This window comes from Lathyrus oleraceus, chromosome 2 (genome assembly GCF_024323335.1).
Source record: "Lathyrus oleraceus cultivar Zhongwan6 chromosome 2, CAAS_Psat_ZW6_1.0, whole genome shotgun sequence".
NCBI lineage: Eukaryota > Viridiplantae > Streptophyta > Magnoliopsida > Fabales > Fabaceae > Lathyrus > Lathyrus oleraceus.
In genome coordinates this window covers 381,527,054-381,545,308 of record NC_066580.1, presented here as the reverse complement: position 1 = coordinate 381,545,308, position 18,255 = coordinate 381,527,054, and the positions used below count along the sequence as shown (strand labels likewise).

The 18,255-nt window shown below is 38.5% G+C and overlaps 2 protein-coding genes across 2 annotated transcripts; one reads left to right on the top strand and one right to left on the bottom strand.

Annotated features, from left to right (window-relative positions):
• Positions 1 to 288: 288 nt before the first annotated feature.
• LOC127123359 (uncharacterized) lies at positions 289 to 1,470 on the top strand. The gene has a single exon (XM_051053584.1). It carries the CDS (start codon positions 289 to 291, stop codon positions 1,468 to 1,470), a length of 1,182 nt encoding a protein of 393 aa, XP_050909541.1.
• Positions 1,471 to 5,184: 3,714 nt separating this feature from the next.
• LOC127123358 (uncharacterized) lies at positions 5,185 to 17,447 on the bottom strand. Its single transcript, XM_051053582.1, has 2 exons — positions 16,559 to 17,447; positions 5,185 to 6,140 (listed from the first exon to the last, which is right to left on the bottom strand). Exons 1-2 carry the CDS (start codon positions 17,445 to 17,447, stop codon positions 5,185 to 5,187), a joined length of 1,845 nt encoding a protein of 614 aa, XP_050909539.1.
• Positions 17,448 to 18,255: the final 808 nt, after the last annotated feature.

The window sequence follows — 18,255 nt, the reverse complement described above, 5'->3', positions numbered from 1 at the left end:
CTGATATCCTACAATCTGATGGAAGATATGACGGTAGATATTGGAAAGCCTATGAATGTAAGAAATTTAAAGAGTATGGGAATCATTGAAAGAGTCCTGGTCAAGCCAACTCTAGACACCACCTGGGAAGCTTTAAAGGATTAGAGAAAGATAGCCAATGGTCTCTATCTGTTCTCCAAGATAGATCCTCCGGAGGTCATCGCCCACTATCTCCAGGACCTGATATCTCAAGGGGTGGATATCTCAAAGTTCTCAGTGGACTGGCTCCCGAAGCAGCCACCAAACTTTATGAAGAGGAAAAGAGAGCCTTCTGAGAAGTCCAAGAAGTCAAAGACTCTGAAGCTGGGAGAACCGTTTGCAGCCAGATCGCCTGCACCTCTGGACTCTTCTATCTCAAGTAAGTCTCATCCATCTGAAACTCCTTCTATTTCGAATTTAAAGAAAATATCTTCCTCCTTACCTCTACCATCTTCCACTTATACCCCCTCTGAACCTACTATATTAAATCCACCTAACTCTGAACATCACAAATCTAACCCTTCCTCACCCTCTCCACGAAAAATCAACCTCATTACCATCACACTCCTCACATCTGATTTATCACCTCTAAACAAATCCTTCTCATCCCTCTCCCTAACTCCCTCCTCACCATCATACTACAATATATCCTATGACTCGGAAAACCCTGACCCTTCTTCCCCAACAATGGCTCAACTTCAAGCCACTACACTATCTAAACCATCTCCATCTATCCCAGATACCTTTGTGCCTTCTCCTTCTGCACCTCAAATAGAACCACCCTTTGAACCTCAAACAGAACCCCCCTCTGAACTTTCATCTGAACCCCCAACTGGACAACCCCATGAACCTCCCACTGAAACAATCCCCACCTCACCAAAACCCAACAATCCAGCTTCTGACCCTGAACCAACCTTCCCCACCCTGGAAGATTTAGTTGCTTTATTTTCGGAGTCCTCAACTGTGAAGCTTAGATCACTATCTGAACAGTTCAAACTAAGTGATAATCCCTCTGAAGTGAGGAATGACCAGAATGGGTTTCTCAGATGGATGACATATGAGGTATTCAAGCTGAAAGGCCTCTCTGAACAAGTTAGAAATGACTACATTAGAGAAGTTAAGGAGAGGCTAGAGGCTCGTCTGGCCATAGAATATGAAGAGAAATCACGCCAGGAAGCTAAAGAAAAGGCAAGACTGGAAGCTGAAGAGAAAGCAAGAAAAGAAGCAGAAGAAAAAGCCGCCGCTGAGGCTGCTGCTGCTGCTGAAGCCAAAGCCAAAGCCAAGGCTGATGTTAAAGAAGTAACACACATTGATGTGGAAGAAGCTGCCAAGGCAAAGGAAGTGGCTCTGACTCAGGGTGAGTCATCTAACTCTGACCTTGCTCCGCTGGTGCTCAAGGCTCTGGAGGAACTCCAAAAGGAACTCCAGATTATAAGAGCTGGACTAGATTAACAGGACTCTGTCAATTCTAGTATTCAGAATCTACTAACTCAGCTACTTCAGAGGATGCCGCCTCCTCCAAACCCTTAAAGCACCTTAGGATCTCTGCTGTGTTTTTTGTTCTTCTAAGTGTTTTTAGCTTCTATGTTTTTTCTTCTCTGTACCTGTTTCCCTTATCCAATGAAGTTTTATCTTGCTATAATTATTTCGTGATTATGTCTTTTTGAGTCTGACAAAAAGGGGGAGAAATAATTAAATAGCCTTCTGATGAAATTAATATTTAAGCCTCATAATGCACTGCTTACATTCTAAAATATTACGTAAACTAAGTTCTTGCAGGAAGTATCTGAGTAAAACACCTGAGAAATAAGCTAAGCAACATAAGAAGATCTGGTAAGAACCTCTAAACCTTCTAAAGATTTAGGGGGAGATTGCTTATCTTAGGGGGAGTTATAATACGTCTGACTCTGAAATTATTCTCCTTTAATTATTATAAAGTATCATTGTTTCATCAACAGTATGAAGTTTTGTCATCATCAAAAAGGGGGAGATTGTTAGAACAAGATTTTGGGTCTATAATTTATCTCTAAGTTTTTATGATAACAAAGGATGAAACGTTTTGGTACCCTAATGAAATTCTATAAGTGTGTAGGACTCTAACGGGAAATGAATCCGACGAAACAACATCTGACGTCACATTAGTCTAGAACAACTGACTTAGAGTTAAAGGCATTCGTTTTGAATCTGAAGACAACGATGTCCACAACATCTGACATCTGAATACTCTGATATTTTGCATCTGAAGGATCCTACACATGATTACTCTGATGATCTTTACATCTGACGAAGGTCTAACTGAAGATTAATCAAGAACTTCTGCAGAGAAACACATCTAAGCAACTATCTGAAGAATACAAGATCTGAAATAAGCATATGAAATATGTGCAATCTGATTCATGCCCTACAGATCAGATCAAGACTTGACAACTAAGTATTCCAAATATGGTATGAATCTATATATGGTGAAAATTGAATACTCTCCTAAACTACTATGGAAATGACACTAAACTTAATGTCATTTAAGTCCCATCATTTGCAAGATATCAACATCAATGCTTCATCCAACAATATCATCTCCAAGCACTATAAAAAGCCCAACTATCATCATACCAAATACGAAGCGATTATACAAGAATACTGCATATCAAATTCAATCATTCACTATTTCTTGTTCTATATTTTCACACGAGTTATTGCTCTTAGAGTGAAATTCTATTGTTCTTACTGTGTTCATATTGCTTACTTAGAAGCACTAAACACCTTCTTGTATTTCTAAAATAGTTATTGTATATTTTCCTCAAGTGACTTGTGAAGTCTGTAGACTTGAGAGGGATAAGAGATCACTGTACTCTTAGACATTTGTTGTAATCTTTCTAGATTATTGGATTAAGTCCTTATTGAAGGCGAAATCACCTTGGCCGGATGGACTGGAGTAGCTTTGAATTTCAAGCGAACCAGGATAAACTTCTGCATTGTTTGCATTGATTTTTGTATGTGTGGTGTTTGCAAAAGTTTTTATTGTCAGTGAAAACAATTCAAACCCCCCTTTCTTATTTTTATCTACCTTCAGAATCAAGCTTAATTTGTGCAAAATGAATTTGATCATGAAGTGAGAAAAATGTGACTTCCATTCTATCAAAACTCAACCAAATGATGCGTTTTAAGAGTCAATTAACTTCTGGAGACTTGGTTAAACATGTTTAGGTCCAAAACGCGGGGTAATTTGGCTTGGATTTGAGATTAGTGATGTTCAAATTTCGGATCATGGTGATTTCTTCAATTTCAAGTTACCATGTTCAACCCAATGAGGCATCTTGCTCAGGAGACTTTTTGGCCCACTCTTCTTGCATTTTGTTGACATCATATCAAAGATTATAATGTGCCAATAAAGGTTGCATTTGGATGCTTGAGCATAAAGTTGTGTCATGTTGAAGTTGGCACGAAAATCCGGTAATGTAACTTAGTAAATTCTAAGTTCCAAATGGCTGAAAATGACATGTAATGTTTCAAAGATTTCCATGGCCTTCCAAGCATAATTGGACTTTGATCTTTGAAGAAAACCTATAGAGGGCATCACAAATGATATTATGCAAAAATAATCAGCCTCAAATGTTGAAAATTGGAGAAGTTATAAATCTTGAAAGTTGATAAAAAGTCACTTAAAAATAGGTCAAATTTCACTAAGTCCACAAATGACCTATAATGTCTCCAAACCTTTTATGATCCTCCAAGCATAATTTACTCTTGTCATGTAAACAGAAGTTATAGAGGATAATGATAAGAGTCATATGCAAAAGTAAGCATTAAAAAATGTTTAGAATTGAAGGAGTTGTGATCCTTGGAACTTTGACTTTAAATGTTGACTTTTTGGTCAAACCTCTTTGAATAAACTTGTGTACTTGGAATTTTATTGCATTTAGTGGTACATGGATGATCATATGACCTCAAAATAAGGTGTCCTTGGATGTTTATTAATTTAATTGCTCAAAGTTTGAGATTACTTGTTGAAGAAGGCATGTACATAACACACATGAACCTTTGACTTTTCTTGAGAAATAAGCAACAAAACTTTGAGATATTGTTGATCAAAATGAGATTGAAAGATGCATGAGAACCTTATAGATAATTCTTTGAGAGACACCCCCTTGAGAATCAATGGTTGAACACACTTTGACTTGAGGGATCAACAAAAATCCTAGCTGAGGAACCATGCTTGACGCTCTTGATGAAAAGCCCTACCTTGCACAATAAACTTAAAGAACAAGACATATCTTGTGCTATTTTGATTAGTGGTTAGATAAGAAATTAACATATAAACACAAAGGTGAAACACCAACAAAGATGTGCTTGATGATCCCTACAAAAGGCAAACCCAAAGATGAGAGGGATAGAACAAAGATGTGATCTTGTTTGTATGCAAGAACGCAAATGATATGTGGGGTCTTAGGGTTAAAAATTAGGGTATGACATAATACTCTTGAGATGATGTTGTCCTGGCATTTGATTGGTATATGTAAGGCCTTATTATGGGCTTGTCCTTCTAAAGGTAATTCGTCACTACTGAACCCCAAGCAACTACTGGCAGTAATGTTAGCTATTACTTTGTCGAATTGATTTACCGTTATGTCCTGGGTGAGATGTTCCTCATTCAATATTTTAAATAAAGCTTCTCTATGAGACACAAAACTTTGTAAAAGAGAGAATATGTAGATTTTTGAAGGTGTTTGGCTTAACTAATCGACCACCTTATAGTCTCTCTTTCTGATAAGTCTCAATAAATCCTCAGTTTGTTCTTGAGGTACGGTTTTCTTGGAAGGTCCCTCCCCTAAGCTTATGGCTTATTTTCCCTTTGAACTCTCGGGGATATTCTCCTTTGGTGGTTTTTCGGGGGCGAACACTCTTCCACTACGAGTTATACCTCTAATGCCAGCTATATTACTAATTGTTGGTTCTAGTACTAATGAATTTTATCCAACATATGCCATGGTGCTATAGTTACATGGTACTCACTTAGTACTTTCAAACATGAATGGTGCAAGGATATGGAAGACAATAGGGTCTAATGGCATCACTGGCATTGGAGATGGTCTTTGAATTGGAATCTTGAAGGGTATAGGCACATTTATTTTAAATGGTGTATGAGCCTCTTTTCTTTGATAAGGGATCTCAATGGGTGAGTTCCCCTAAGAATATGGCTGAAATATCCTCTACTTTCTTCGAGTACCCAATTTGAACCACACCTTGATCCATCATCAGTTGCATACACCTTTTCATTTTCTCACACTTGCCCGATTTAAGCGGGAAAACTTTGCAATCGGCGTGTAGCTTCCCAAACATCTCATACCCAATCAGTTTCTCGCGTATCCTAGCCATATAGGTTTTCACTTGATCTACCTCCTTGATTAGGATGCTATCTTTTGATCCTTTGATGGCATTGACAGTTGGGCCATTATGCCATAACATCAAATTATTCTTTATGTTTGGATTCTCTGCATCGAAAGAAATAATCTTACAGTTGAGCAAATCTTGTACTTTGAATTTGAGAGCCAGGAAATTCTCAGTAGTATGCCTTAGCGAACCAGCATGGAAGTCACATATGGCATTAACATCATAGCCACAAGGAGGAGATGTTGACGGAGGCACAAGAGGTTTAGGCTCCACCAACCCTCTTTGAATTAAATATGGCAAGATCTGAGTATGTGTCATAGGTATGGGATCAAATTCATTCCTAGGCCCATGTTGGTCCCTTCGGGGATACCCATTCCACTGTTGTTGATTCTGTGGAGGCAGCATTCCAGGTTGTTGAACTTGAGGTATAGGGTACACCTGTTGTGGATATTGACCAGGATTTACTACTACCACATAAGGATAGTAAGGTATCTGGGAATATCCGTCGATTGTAACAACATTGGTCCCTCTCTTCTTTGAATTGTTATTGTTGGAGTATCTCCTGGAATTATGTCGACTAGAGGAAGGTTTTCTAATCTTGCCACTCTTCAAACCATTTTCAATTCTTTCTCCAATTATCACCAGGTCAGTAAATCCCGTTAACACAGACCCTATCATCTTCTTGTAGTATGGGACTTGAAGGGTGCCCATGAACATATCAACTAATTCAGTTTCTAAGAGCAGAGGTTATACATGAGAAGCTAGTGAAGGTGAGAAAAACAAGAAAGGGGGGTTTGAATTGTTTGGAAAAATAAGCGCTTTTCAAAATGAAAATCACACAAGGATTTTATACTGGTTCGCTTATAACACAAAGCTACTCCAGTCCACCCGGCCAAGGTGATTTCGCCTTCAACAAGGACTTAATCCACTAATCTTGAAAGATTACAAACAACGCCTAAGAGAAAAATCTCTTAGTCCTCTCAAGTTTACAGACTACACTAAGTCACTTGAGGAAATCAACAAACAATAAATGAAAGATTTATGTAATCTAGAGTGCTTCTAAGAAAGCAAATATTACAGTATTAAGAACAAGAGTTTTTCACGTTATAAGCAAAAGCTTCGTGAAGATCTTAGAGAGAAGGAGTGTTTTTCTTGACTTGGTGTTTCAGTATAATTTTTCCTTGTATGTGTGTGTTTGAAATGTTGATTTGCAATCCTTTATATAGATCAGTAAGGTAGTAGTTGAAACTGGTGGATATTGAGATGAGGTTACGCCATCACATAAATAGCTTCTGCAGGATGACTTTTTCTTCTTGAAATGACTACTTACCACAAGTAGTATTTTCTTTATTGAGATTGGAGATTAACGTCTCTTTCTCAATTAGGAAATCCATTTGCAAATCTTTTCTTGACTTAAACGTTACTCTTTCATCATTAGCAATTCCATGCTCAGAGTATTTGTGTATCTGGAGAATCTTGGAATCTTGCTTCTGATGTTTAATCTCTTGTGAGTTCTGATGGATTCTTCAGATACCGCTGAGAACTTCTGGAGCTTTGTTCAGAGTCAGAACTTCTAGAGCTTACTTTTTGTTCAGATGCTTCTGATACTTTGCTGTTTTGCTCAGAGTTAGACTTTCTTGAACGTGTTTTCACTTCAGATGCTTCTGATAATTTGATAATTTGTATCTGATCTAGTTTTGTATCTGATGACATCATCAGATTTCTTCCTTCTTTCTTTAGAATCCTGCACACTTAGAAACTTTTCGTTAGGGTGCCATTTTTGGTTTCATCCTTTGTTATCATCAAAATCAAGGAATCTGTTGTAGAACAATTTTTGTTCTTACAATCTCCCCCTTTTTGATGATGACAAAACAACCTTAATTAGCAGATGAAACATGAATAATATTAGATCAGATAGACAGAAGCTCCCCCTGAGATAGTGCTAGGGAGTTCTGAAGTTCTTACCAGAGTTTCTTAAGTAAAGAGGTTTCTGAAGTTCTCTGCAATTTCTTAAGTCCAAGTTAGATAATTTTATTTATAGAAAAAAAAAATATGTTGCAGAATGCTTAAGGTGTTAGACAATATTTTCATCAGAGCTATTAATTACTTCTCCCCCTTTTTGTCAGAATCAAAAAGACATAGTAGAAAATAAGTAAAGAGAAAAACTTGAATTCATAGATAGAAGCACAAAGGCAACAAGAAAAAAACATCAGATTCAGAGAGATAGCAAAAACAAAGACAACAGGCAAGCCAAAAAAAAATAAATCCTAAGTGCCTAAGGGTTTGGAGGCGGAGGCATTCTCTGAAGCAACATTGCAAGCATGCTCTGGATGTTTTCGTTGACAGTATCTTGCTTGTCCATTCTGGCCCGGAGTTCATTCTGATCTTGCTTGAGTTCTTTCAGAGTCTGAAGAATCGTAGGAATCACAGAAGAGGACTCCCCCAGAGTCAGAGCCTTCTGAGCTTCAGCTTCAGCAGCAGCTTGAGCTTCTGCATCTGCCAGAGCCTTTGCTTCAGCTTCCTTTTGCCTTAGGATTTCAGCTTCCTTAGCAAGTCTTTCTTCTTCTATCCTTCTTGCTTCTTCTGCTTCTCTTGCAATTCTCTCTTCCTCCAGCCTTCTGGCTTCAGCTTCTCTGGCAAGTCTCTCCTGGAGTCTTGCCTCAGCATCTCTGATGTAGCCATTTCTGACTTGTTCAGAGATGCCCTTCAGTCTAAAGGCCTCAGATGTCATCCAGCCAATGACTCTGTTCCAGTGTGTCCTTACAGATTCAGGATCATCACTGATTTCAGAGTTAGAGACCAGAGAATCGACCTTTTGAACTAAAGCCTCTGCAATCATCAAGATGGCTTCCTTAAGGGTAGGCTTAGAAAGTTCAGGTTCAGGTTCTGGTTCAGAGGTATGAGGTGGAGAGTTTGGAGGGTTGAGATTTAAGGTTTGAGGTGCAGATTCTGACTCAGGTTGAGGTTCAGATTCTGCTTCTGGTTGAAGTTCAGATGTTTGAGGTGAAGCATAAAGAGGGTTTAAATCTAAAGGTTCGGATTCTGGTTCTGGTTCAGCGGAGATGTTTGGTGGGTTGATATCAGAAGTGGGATGGTCAGAGGGTTGGTTTTCAGAAGGTATGGTGGTTGTTTGTTGTGGTGGAGGTGAAGTTGCTTCAGATTGTGTTTGTGTTTATTGTGAAGCAAGTCTATGAGCATAAATTGTGGCTATGGTTGGGGAATCAGGATCAGAAAATTCTGGGTCAGATGAGAGGGAAACATATGGGGGTGATTCTGGTGCTGAGGATGATGAAGATGAAGTGCTTTGGTGGGTTAGTTTAGGTTCAGAGGGAGGTATGAATGTACGGGCTATATTTAGAACTGGGGTAGGTTGGGAGGTTCTGGTGATTGAGGGTGAAATATCAGAGGTGGTATAAATAGGTTGTGAAGAGAGAGGGTTAGAGGAAGCCATTAGAGGATTAGAGGTTATAGGAGGAACAGACTTACCAGTAGAGATATTTAGAGGCGCTGAAGATTTGCTTCCAGAAGTTTCTCCGAGTCTGGCCTTCTTTGCCTGAGATGCTACCTTCTTTTCAGACAGACCTCTCTTGTATCTGACGAAGTCTTCTTCAGAGTCCAGACAGTCGTCGAGGCTGAAATCAGAGATGTCAACACCATCATCCAGCAGACGCTGAAGATAGATAGCAACAGCGTCTCTAGGTTCATTCTTGAAGAATCTGGCAAGGCCATGAGGCATCTTCCTCTGATCTTTCAAGCTATCCCAGGATGTATCCAGAGTCGGCCTAACTTGAATTTTCTTGATTATCCCCATACTCTTGAGGTTTCTGGCATTTAGAGGCTTCCCCACATCTATTGCCAGATCATCCATCAGCTTGGTCTTTTCCAGCTCGTCTACCAGTCCATGCTCAATGAAGACGTCAGATAGCAATCTTCCCAGAGGAATGTAGGATCTGGGCTTCATATTGTTTCTGGTTTCTCTGACTGAATCTCTCAGATATCTGAAGAGGAGAGCAGGGAGGCAGATCTTCACACCCTTCTGAATACAGTACAGAATGCATTTCTGGTCTGTATTGATGTAATCAGAAGAGTTAGAGGCTGGACGATGGTGAATTGTTCCCAGAATAATCTTCAGCCACACTCTGAGGTTCTGGTGTAGCTCTTTGTTTTTAGAAGGGTTTCCTTCAACGTTGGGCTTGAAGATTGTTGGGTTGATGACTTCAGTGATGCGCTTTGACCTAGGAGGAATGTTGTAAATCCTTTTTCCTCCACTTTGCTCCATGTTCAATAAGGAAGCAATAGACGCTTCAGTGATAACAATCTTCACCCCCAGAACATATGAGACGATGAAGTTGCCATCTGCATCTGCATGTCTCCAGAACTCCTTGACGAGAAGTGGGTAAATGGGACCATAAAGTCTTTGGAAATAGTTTTCCCACCCTTGTTGACGAAGTTCTCCAGTTAGATCAACGCCATTTCTTCTTAGGTTGTCGAAATCAACAAGCGATTCGCACAACACATCCAAACCTTCAAAAGGGGTTGAAAGGTTGATATGGCGTTCACGGTCAAGAACGTGGGGTTCTTTGTAAACAGGAGTGACGGTGACGCCTGTAACCGTTGGAGTTTGAGTGTTTGAGGTTTGAGCGGTAGAACTTGATTCCATTTGTTGTGAAAAGTTAAACACTTCTTGTTGTTGAGCGTCCATGGTGAAGAAGAAGATGAAGATTGAAGAACTTGCAGAGAATGCTTGAGAGAAGGGTTTAGGGTTTTAGAGTGAGTGAGAGTGATAAGTGTGAAATGTGAGAAAAGTGTTTATATACTCTAAGTAAAACATGCAAAACGACACACATTCCAGCATTAGCACAAAAATCAAAATAGCACGTTTGAGGGGAAAAATGATTACAGCTAATAAATGAATGTCTAATCCCAACAGTACGCACACTGCTCTAGGAGATTTCAAACGTTCTGACCTTTGATTTCTTTTGACAGCTGTCTAGAAGTTCTAGGGTTAGACGTTTAGTGCTCCACGTGTTGATGTATCTGATCTTCAGGAATACCAAAGGATTGGTTTCTGAAGATTTTTAACTCAGATATCTTCTTAACTTGGTAGAAGTATCAGAGTCAGAGGCAGAAGTACATTTGTTTACATCAGAGTCACATTTTACATTTTCAGAGCCATATTTCACTCAGGGCAATTTTTAATGTTCAGATGTTCTAAGATAAAAAGAAATCTATCTTCAGCTAGAGGCTTAGTAAAGATATCTGCCCATTGATGTTCTGTATCAATGAACTTCAATGTTACTATCCCTTTCTGAACATAGTCTCTGATAAAATGATGTTTTATTTCTATGTGTTTGGCTCTGGAATGTAGAATGGGATTCTTACTTAAACAAATAGCAGCAGTATTATCACAAAAGATAGGAATGTTACTCTCAAAGATTTGTAGATCTTCTAGCTGATGCTTCATCCAGAGCATCTGAGTTGTGCACAGTGATGCTGAGATGTATTCTGCTTCTGCAGTTGATAGAGCAATAGTTGACTGTCTTTTGCTAGCCCAGGAGATTAGATTGTTTCCCAGAAGCTGGCAATTCCCAGATGTGCTTTTTCGTTCTATTCTATCTCCTGCATAATCTGCATCACAATAACCCGAGAGTCTATACTCTGATGTTTTCTCATACATCAGGCCCAGGTTAGGAGTTCCTTTCAGATACTTAAGAATTCTTTTAACTGCTGTTAAATGAGATTCTCTAGGATCTGATTGGAATCTGGCACAAAGACAGACACTAAAGAGAATATCAGGACGAGTAGCAGTCAGATAGAGGAGAGAGCCTATCATACCTCGATAGAGCTTCTGACAAACCTTGTTGCTTACCTCTTCCTTCTCCAGAATGCAAGTTGGGTGCATGGGAGTTTTTGCAGAGTTGCATTCAGTCATGTCAAACTTCTTCAGAACGTCTTTAATGTACTTGCTTTGATGAACGTACGTGACTTCTGGAGTTTGATTAATTTGAATTCCCAGAAAGAACTTTAATTCTTGCATTAAACTCATTTCAAATTCTGCCTGCATTAACTTAGAAAATTCTTGGCAAACAGAGATATTAGCAGAACCAAAAATAATATCATCAACATAAATTTGGCATATCATGAGATCATTATTAAGGTTTTTACAGAAGAGTGTAGAATCAACTTTCCCTCTGATAAAATTTTGTTCCAGAAGAAAATTGCTTAATCGTTCATACCAAGCTCTGGGAGCTTGTTTAAGTCCATATAAGGATTTCTTAAGTTTAAAAACATGTTCTGGAAAATTTGAATTTTCAAAGCCTGAAGGTTGATTGACATACACTTCTTCTGAAATATAACCATTAAGGAATGCACTCTTGACATCCATTTGATATAATTTAATAGAATGATTAATGGCAAAAGATACAAGAAGACGAATAGATTCTAACCTCGCGACTGGAGCAAAGGTTTCATTATAGTCAATACCTTCTTGTTGACTATAACCTTGAGCTACCAGTCGAGCTTTGTTTCTGACAACTTCTCCTTTCTCGTTCAGCTTGTTTCTGAAAACCCATCTGGTTCCAATGACGTGAGTGCCTCTGGGTTTAGGAACGAGATCCCAGACATCATTCTTTGAGAATTGATCCAATTCTTCTTGCATAGCTACCACCCAGTCGTTATCCTGAAGTGCTTCATCACAAGACGTAGGCTCAATCAGAGACACTAGTCCCAGAGGAATATCTTCAGAGGTTCTGAAGGTAGATCTGGTTCTGACAAGTTCGTCCTTGTTTCCCAGAATCAAATCTTCAGATATATTGATACGACTTTTGACTTTCTTTGGGATTTCTGGAGATTTTATTTCTTCAGAGTTCTGAGTGACAGTTGCTTCTGGAGTTTTATCAGATTCTACAAGAGTGATTTCCAAATCTGCAAACTTTTCAACTAGCTTTGACTTTTCAGGGTCAAGCTTATCATCAAATCTGACATGAATTGATTCTTCCACAATTTTGGTTTCTGTGTTGTATACTCTGTAGCCTTTAGAGCGTTCTGAGTATCCTAACATAATACCTTTCTATGCTTTGGAATCAAACTTGTTCAGATGTTCTTTAGTATTTAATATAAAACAAGAACATCCAAAAGGATGAAAATATGAAATGTTTGGTTTTCTTCCTTTACACAGTTCATAGGGAGTCTTTTCCAGAATAGGTCTTATAGAGATTCTATTCTGAATATAACACGCTGTATTTACAGCTTCTGCCCAAAAGTGCTTTGCTACATTTGTTTCATTGATCATGGTTCTGGCCATCTCTTGGAGTGTCCTATTCTTCCTCTCTACAACTCCATTTTGTTGTGGAGTTCTAGGGCAGGAGAAATCATGGGATATTCCATTAGAATCAAATAATTCTTCAAAATCTTTGTTTTCAAATTCTCCACCATGATCACTTCTGACTCTAACAATTTTAGAGTCAAATTCTTTTTGCACTTTGGAACAGAAACTGGTGAATACATAGTGAGACTCACTCTTGTGCTTTAGGAATTTTACCCATGTCCAGCGACTGTAATCATCAACAATGACTAGTCCATACTTCTTTCCATTAACTGATGCTGTTTTCACAGGACCAAATAAGTCAATGTGAAGAAGTTCCAGAGGCTTAGAGGTAGAAACAACATTTTTCTTTTTAAAAGATGTTTTTGAAAATTTTCCTTTCTGACAAGCTTCACACAGAGCATCTGAAGAAAACTTCAGTTTAGGTAGGCCTCTGACTAACTCGAGTTTAGTTAGCTGAGAAAGTTTCCTCATGCTAATGTGTCCCATGCGTCTATGCCATACCCATTGCTCTTCGTGAACTGACATTAGACATTTAACATTTTGATCTTTTAAATCAGAAAGATTTATTTTGTAAATGTTGTTTTTCCTCTTGCCTGTGAAAAGGACAGAGCCATCGTTCTGATTAATGGCTTTACATGTTTTTTGATTGAAGATTGCATCATAACCGTTATCACTTAATTGACTTATGGATAACAAGTTATGCATTAATCCTTCTACATAAAGAACATCAGATATAGAGGGAAGAGTACCATTACCAATAGTTCCGGAGCCTCTGATCCTTCCTTTCTGATCTCCTCCGAAGCCTACAAATCCAGCATCTTTAAGTTCCAGACTTTGGAACATAGACTTTCTTCCCGTCATGTGTCGCGAGCATCCAGAGTCCAGGTACCATGACTGGTGTCTGAACTTTGCTGCATAGGATATCTGCAACATAGATAATCTTATCTTTCGGTACCCAGAATCTCTTGGGTCCTTTTAGATTAGTTTTCCCAGAGTTTCTTATAACTTTGGGTCTTCTAGCATTTTTAAATTTGTGTTCTTGTGTGTGTGTGTAGTGATATGAAAAAGGAGATTTAATTTGATCACTTGTAGAAGTTTTATCTTCCTTAGGATCATACCCAATTCCCCTTTTATTGTTCTGACTTACTCCATAAATCATGGATGCCATAATACTCCTATCTATCCCATTCTTCAGAAATTCTTGAAAGGCTTCTTCATATTTATAAATAATTTTATTTGAAGTTTGTGGTGCTTGAGACAACGCTTCTTCTAATTCTGAGCTTTTTGTTTTTGCTTCATCTCTTTCTAACATTAAAGATTTGATTGTATCTTCTTGTGATAGAATTGTTATCTCAAGTTCACTACACTCTTCAAATTTTGCTTTAAGACAGCCTTTAATATTTTTAAACTTTTGTTTTAATTTCTGGTAAGAGGTAAGAGTTTCTGACAAACATGATTCTAAGTCAGATCGAGAAAGTTCAGAAAATACCTCTTCAGATTCTTCATCTGAGCTGCTGGATGTGGTAGCCATAAGTGCTACGTTGGCCTGTTCATCAGAGTCAGATTCTGATGATCCAGATTCACTGTCATCCCAGGTAGCCAACAGTCCTTTCTTAGTTCTGAAGGTGTTTTTCTTGAAGCTTTCTTTTCTAGGGTTGTCTTTCTTCAACTTGGGGCATTCATTTCTGTAATGACCTGTTTCTTTACATTCATAACAGGTAATATCTTTGTTAGCTTTACCTTTTGAAGTTGACTCTGATCGATCCCCTCTGGGTCTTGGTCTTCTGAAGTTGTTGTTCCTCTTTTTCCAGAGTTGCTTAACTCTTCTGGTTAGTAGGGACAACTCTTCTTCATCATCAGAGTCTTCAGGTTCAGAGTCGTCAGTATCTTCAGTTTCTGCCTGGAGAGCTTTGGTTCTGTCAGGTTTCCGTCTTTCAGATCTGGACTTTAGCGCTACGGACTTGTTCTTTTTCTGAGGCTCATCCTCCTCTAGTTCTATCTCATGGCTTCTGAGAGAACTAACAAGTTCTTCAAGGCTAATATTGTTCAGATCCTTTGACAGCTTCAGAGCAGTAACCATAGGTCTCCATTTCTTTGGCAGACTTCTGACTATCTTCTTAACATGATCTGCAGTTGTGTATCCTTTGTCTAGCACTTTAAGACCTGCAATAAGAGTTTGAAATCTGGAAAACATAGCTTCTATAGCTTCATCATCTTCCATTTTGAAGGCTTCATATTTCTGGATAAGCGCCAGAGCCTTCGTCTCCTTGACTTGGGAGTTTCCTTCATGGGTCATCTTCAGAGAGTCAAGTATATCTTTGGCTGTCTCTCTGTTGGTGATCTTTTCATATTCGTTGTATGATATAGCATTTAGAAGTATTGTTCTAGCCTTGTGGTGATTTTTGAATACACGTTTCTGATCTTCTGACATCTTACTTCTGGGAACTTCAGCTCCATTTAAGACTGGAGGTGTGTATCCATCTGTGACAATGTCCCAGAGGTCAGCATCATAACCCAGAAAGAAACTTTCGATTCTATCTTTCCAGTAGTCAAATTTCTCTCCATCAAAAACAGGAGGCTTGGCATTGTAAGAATCTCTTTCATTTGAGTGGGCCATTGTTTTTCTCGTACTGGATCTCTCTACACGGTTAAGTGTTTGATTAGAAAATCAATAACAGAGCCGGAGCTCTGATACCAATTGAAGGTGAGAAAAACAAGAAAGGGGGGTTTGAATTGTTTGGAAAAATAAGCGCTTTTCAAAATGAAAATCACACAAGGATTTTATATTGGTTCGCTTATAACACAAAGCTACTCCAGTCCACCCGGCCAAGGTGATTTCGCCTTCAACAAGGACTTAATCCACTAATCTTGAAAGATTACAAACAACGCCTAAGAGAAAAATCTCTTAGTCCTCTCAAGTTTACAGACTACACTAAGTCACTTGAGGAAATCAACAAACAATAAATGAAAGATTTATGTAATCTAGAGTGCTTCTAAGAAAGCAAATATTACAGTATTAAGAACAAGAGTTTTTCACGTTATAAGCAAAAGCTTCGTGAAGATCTTAGAGAGAAGGAGTGTTTTTCTTGACTTGGTGTTTCAGTATAATTTTTCCTTGTATGTGTGTGTTTGAAATGTTGATTTGCAATCCTTTATATAGATCAGTAAGGTAGTAGTTGAAACTGGTGGATATTGAGATGAGGTTACGCCATCACATAAATAGCTTCTGCAGGATGACTTTTTCTTCTTGAAATGACTACTTACCACAAGTAGTATTTTCTTTATTGAGATTGGAGATTAACGTCTCTTTCTCAATTAGGAAATCCATTTGCAAATCTTTTCTTGACTTAAACGTTACTCTTTCATGATTAGCAATTCCATGCTCAGAGTATTTGTGTATCTGGAGAATCTTGGAATCTTGCTTCTGATGTTTAATCTCTTGTGAGTTCTGATGGATTCTTCAGATACCGCTGAGAACTTCTGGAGCTTTGTTCAGAGTCAGAACTTCTAGAGCTTACTTTTTGTTCAGATGCTTCTGATACTTTGCTGTTTTGCTCAGAGTTAGACTTTCTTGAACGTGTTTTCACTTCAGATGCTTCTGATAATTTGATAATTTGTATCTGATCTGGTTTTGGATCTGATGACATCATCAGATTTCTTCCTTCTTTCTTTAGAATCCTGCACACTTAGAAACTTTTCGTTAGGGTGCCATTTTTGGTTTCATCCTTTGTTATCATCAAAATCAAGGAATCTGTTGTAGAACAATTTTTGTTCTTACAGCTAGTTCCCTCCATCTCTGAGCATATTCTTTGAAAGATTTGCTACCTTTATGAGATAGGTTTTGCAGTTGCATACGATTAGGAGCCGTGTCCAAATTATACTTGTACTGCCTTAGGAAAGCATTAGCAAGGTCTTCCAAGGTCTTGACATGAGTTCTCTCCAACTGTATATACCAATCTAAGGATGCCGCACTTAAATTGTCTTGAAAATAGTGCATCACCAGCTTCTCGTTTGCCGCGTAGGCAACCATCTTTCTGACAAACATCCGAAGATAATTCCTAGGGCAATTGACACATCTATAATTCTCAAAATATGGTGTTTTAAATTTTAGAGGTATGACCACATCAGGTACTAGACACATTTCTATTGCATCAACTCCAAATATATTGAAGCCTTCAACAACCCTTAGCCTTTCCTCCAGTATCTTATACTTTTTGTCCACCCTTGGTTCCCCAATAGTAGTAACTGGGTGAGTAGCCAGTTTATTCTTTTGATCCATATACCTTGGACCTTCATCTTCGTATTTCTGGCTTAAATCTAGGTAGTTGTCATGTGGAACTGGTACTTGTGTAGGACGGAATGCCCCATTCTGAACCAAAATTGGAACAGACCCTTCCGGAAGAGGGACGTTCGTCTTTAGTTGAGTGATATCAGCTTTAGTACCTTGGATATTAGAGATGAATCCATATAGTGGATTACTATCCACGGGTGGAGGAACATAAGCAAAAGCGTTCTTGTTAGCCCCATTATCTCTTGCCATCATATTAGTAATGGCGCGTGTGAGCTGGTATATCTTGTCTTTCATACCTTCAACGTTCCTTTTCTTTGAGTGTATATCTTCTCTAAGAGTGGCATATTTTGCTCGAGTTGCTCCATAATCTTCTTGCGATGAGCTCGAGTTTGATATGATGGTCGGAGAGTCAGGTTGTCTCATTCAATGATTCTGAGGAAGAAGGGAGAAAATGATTTCCTTTTCTTTTATGAGTGTTGATACATGTATGAATGAATGCATGTGCATGTATACTAAAGAATTTTGTCATTTTTACTTGAGGGAATTTCAAGATTTATCGTTATACATTAGAGATATGAAAATAGTTAAAGAATAGAGACCATACAATAAAAATTCATAAGGGAAATAATCCATGAAGGTAATGTTATAAAAATAATTCTAAAACTGAAATAAAACTTTTTAAAAGCAACAAAATAGAAACTAGAGTGGTGTCTTCGTAGCCACATCTAAATGAGCCCCAAATTCCCTCAAAATAACATCACAAAGTTCAATAACTCCAAAGCTTCTTGGGAGTATTATCATAGTTTTCCATGTTGTTGGCTCTTCTATGCATTATGGGAATATCCCGAACTAGGTTATTTGCAAACTCGGCTAGATTAGAATACTCGATCATCCATGCCTCAGCTTTATCATATTTCTCCTGGACTATGACCTGGGTGACGTCTGCAAGCTCCATCATACTTCTCCTTTCAGGTGTAAGGCTTGGGCTCTCAAGATTTCATGATCCTGATCTTGGAGGCGCACATGTCCCCTAAGGTTCAACAACTCTCTATAGATTCTCCTCAAATCTTAGGGTAGCATTTCTTCAGCTTCGACTCAGAGTTGGTGCTCTCTAGCAAAAGATGCTTGAGATTCTGGGGGTGAGCTTTAAAGTGCAAAGATTTAAGACTCTAATGTGTTATTCATCTCTTCTTGTTCCTACTTGGCTATCTCCCGTGCTCTTTTCCATCTT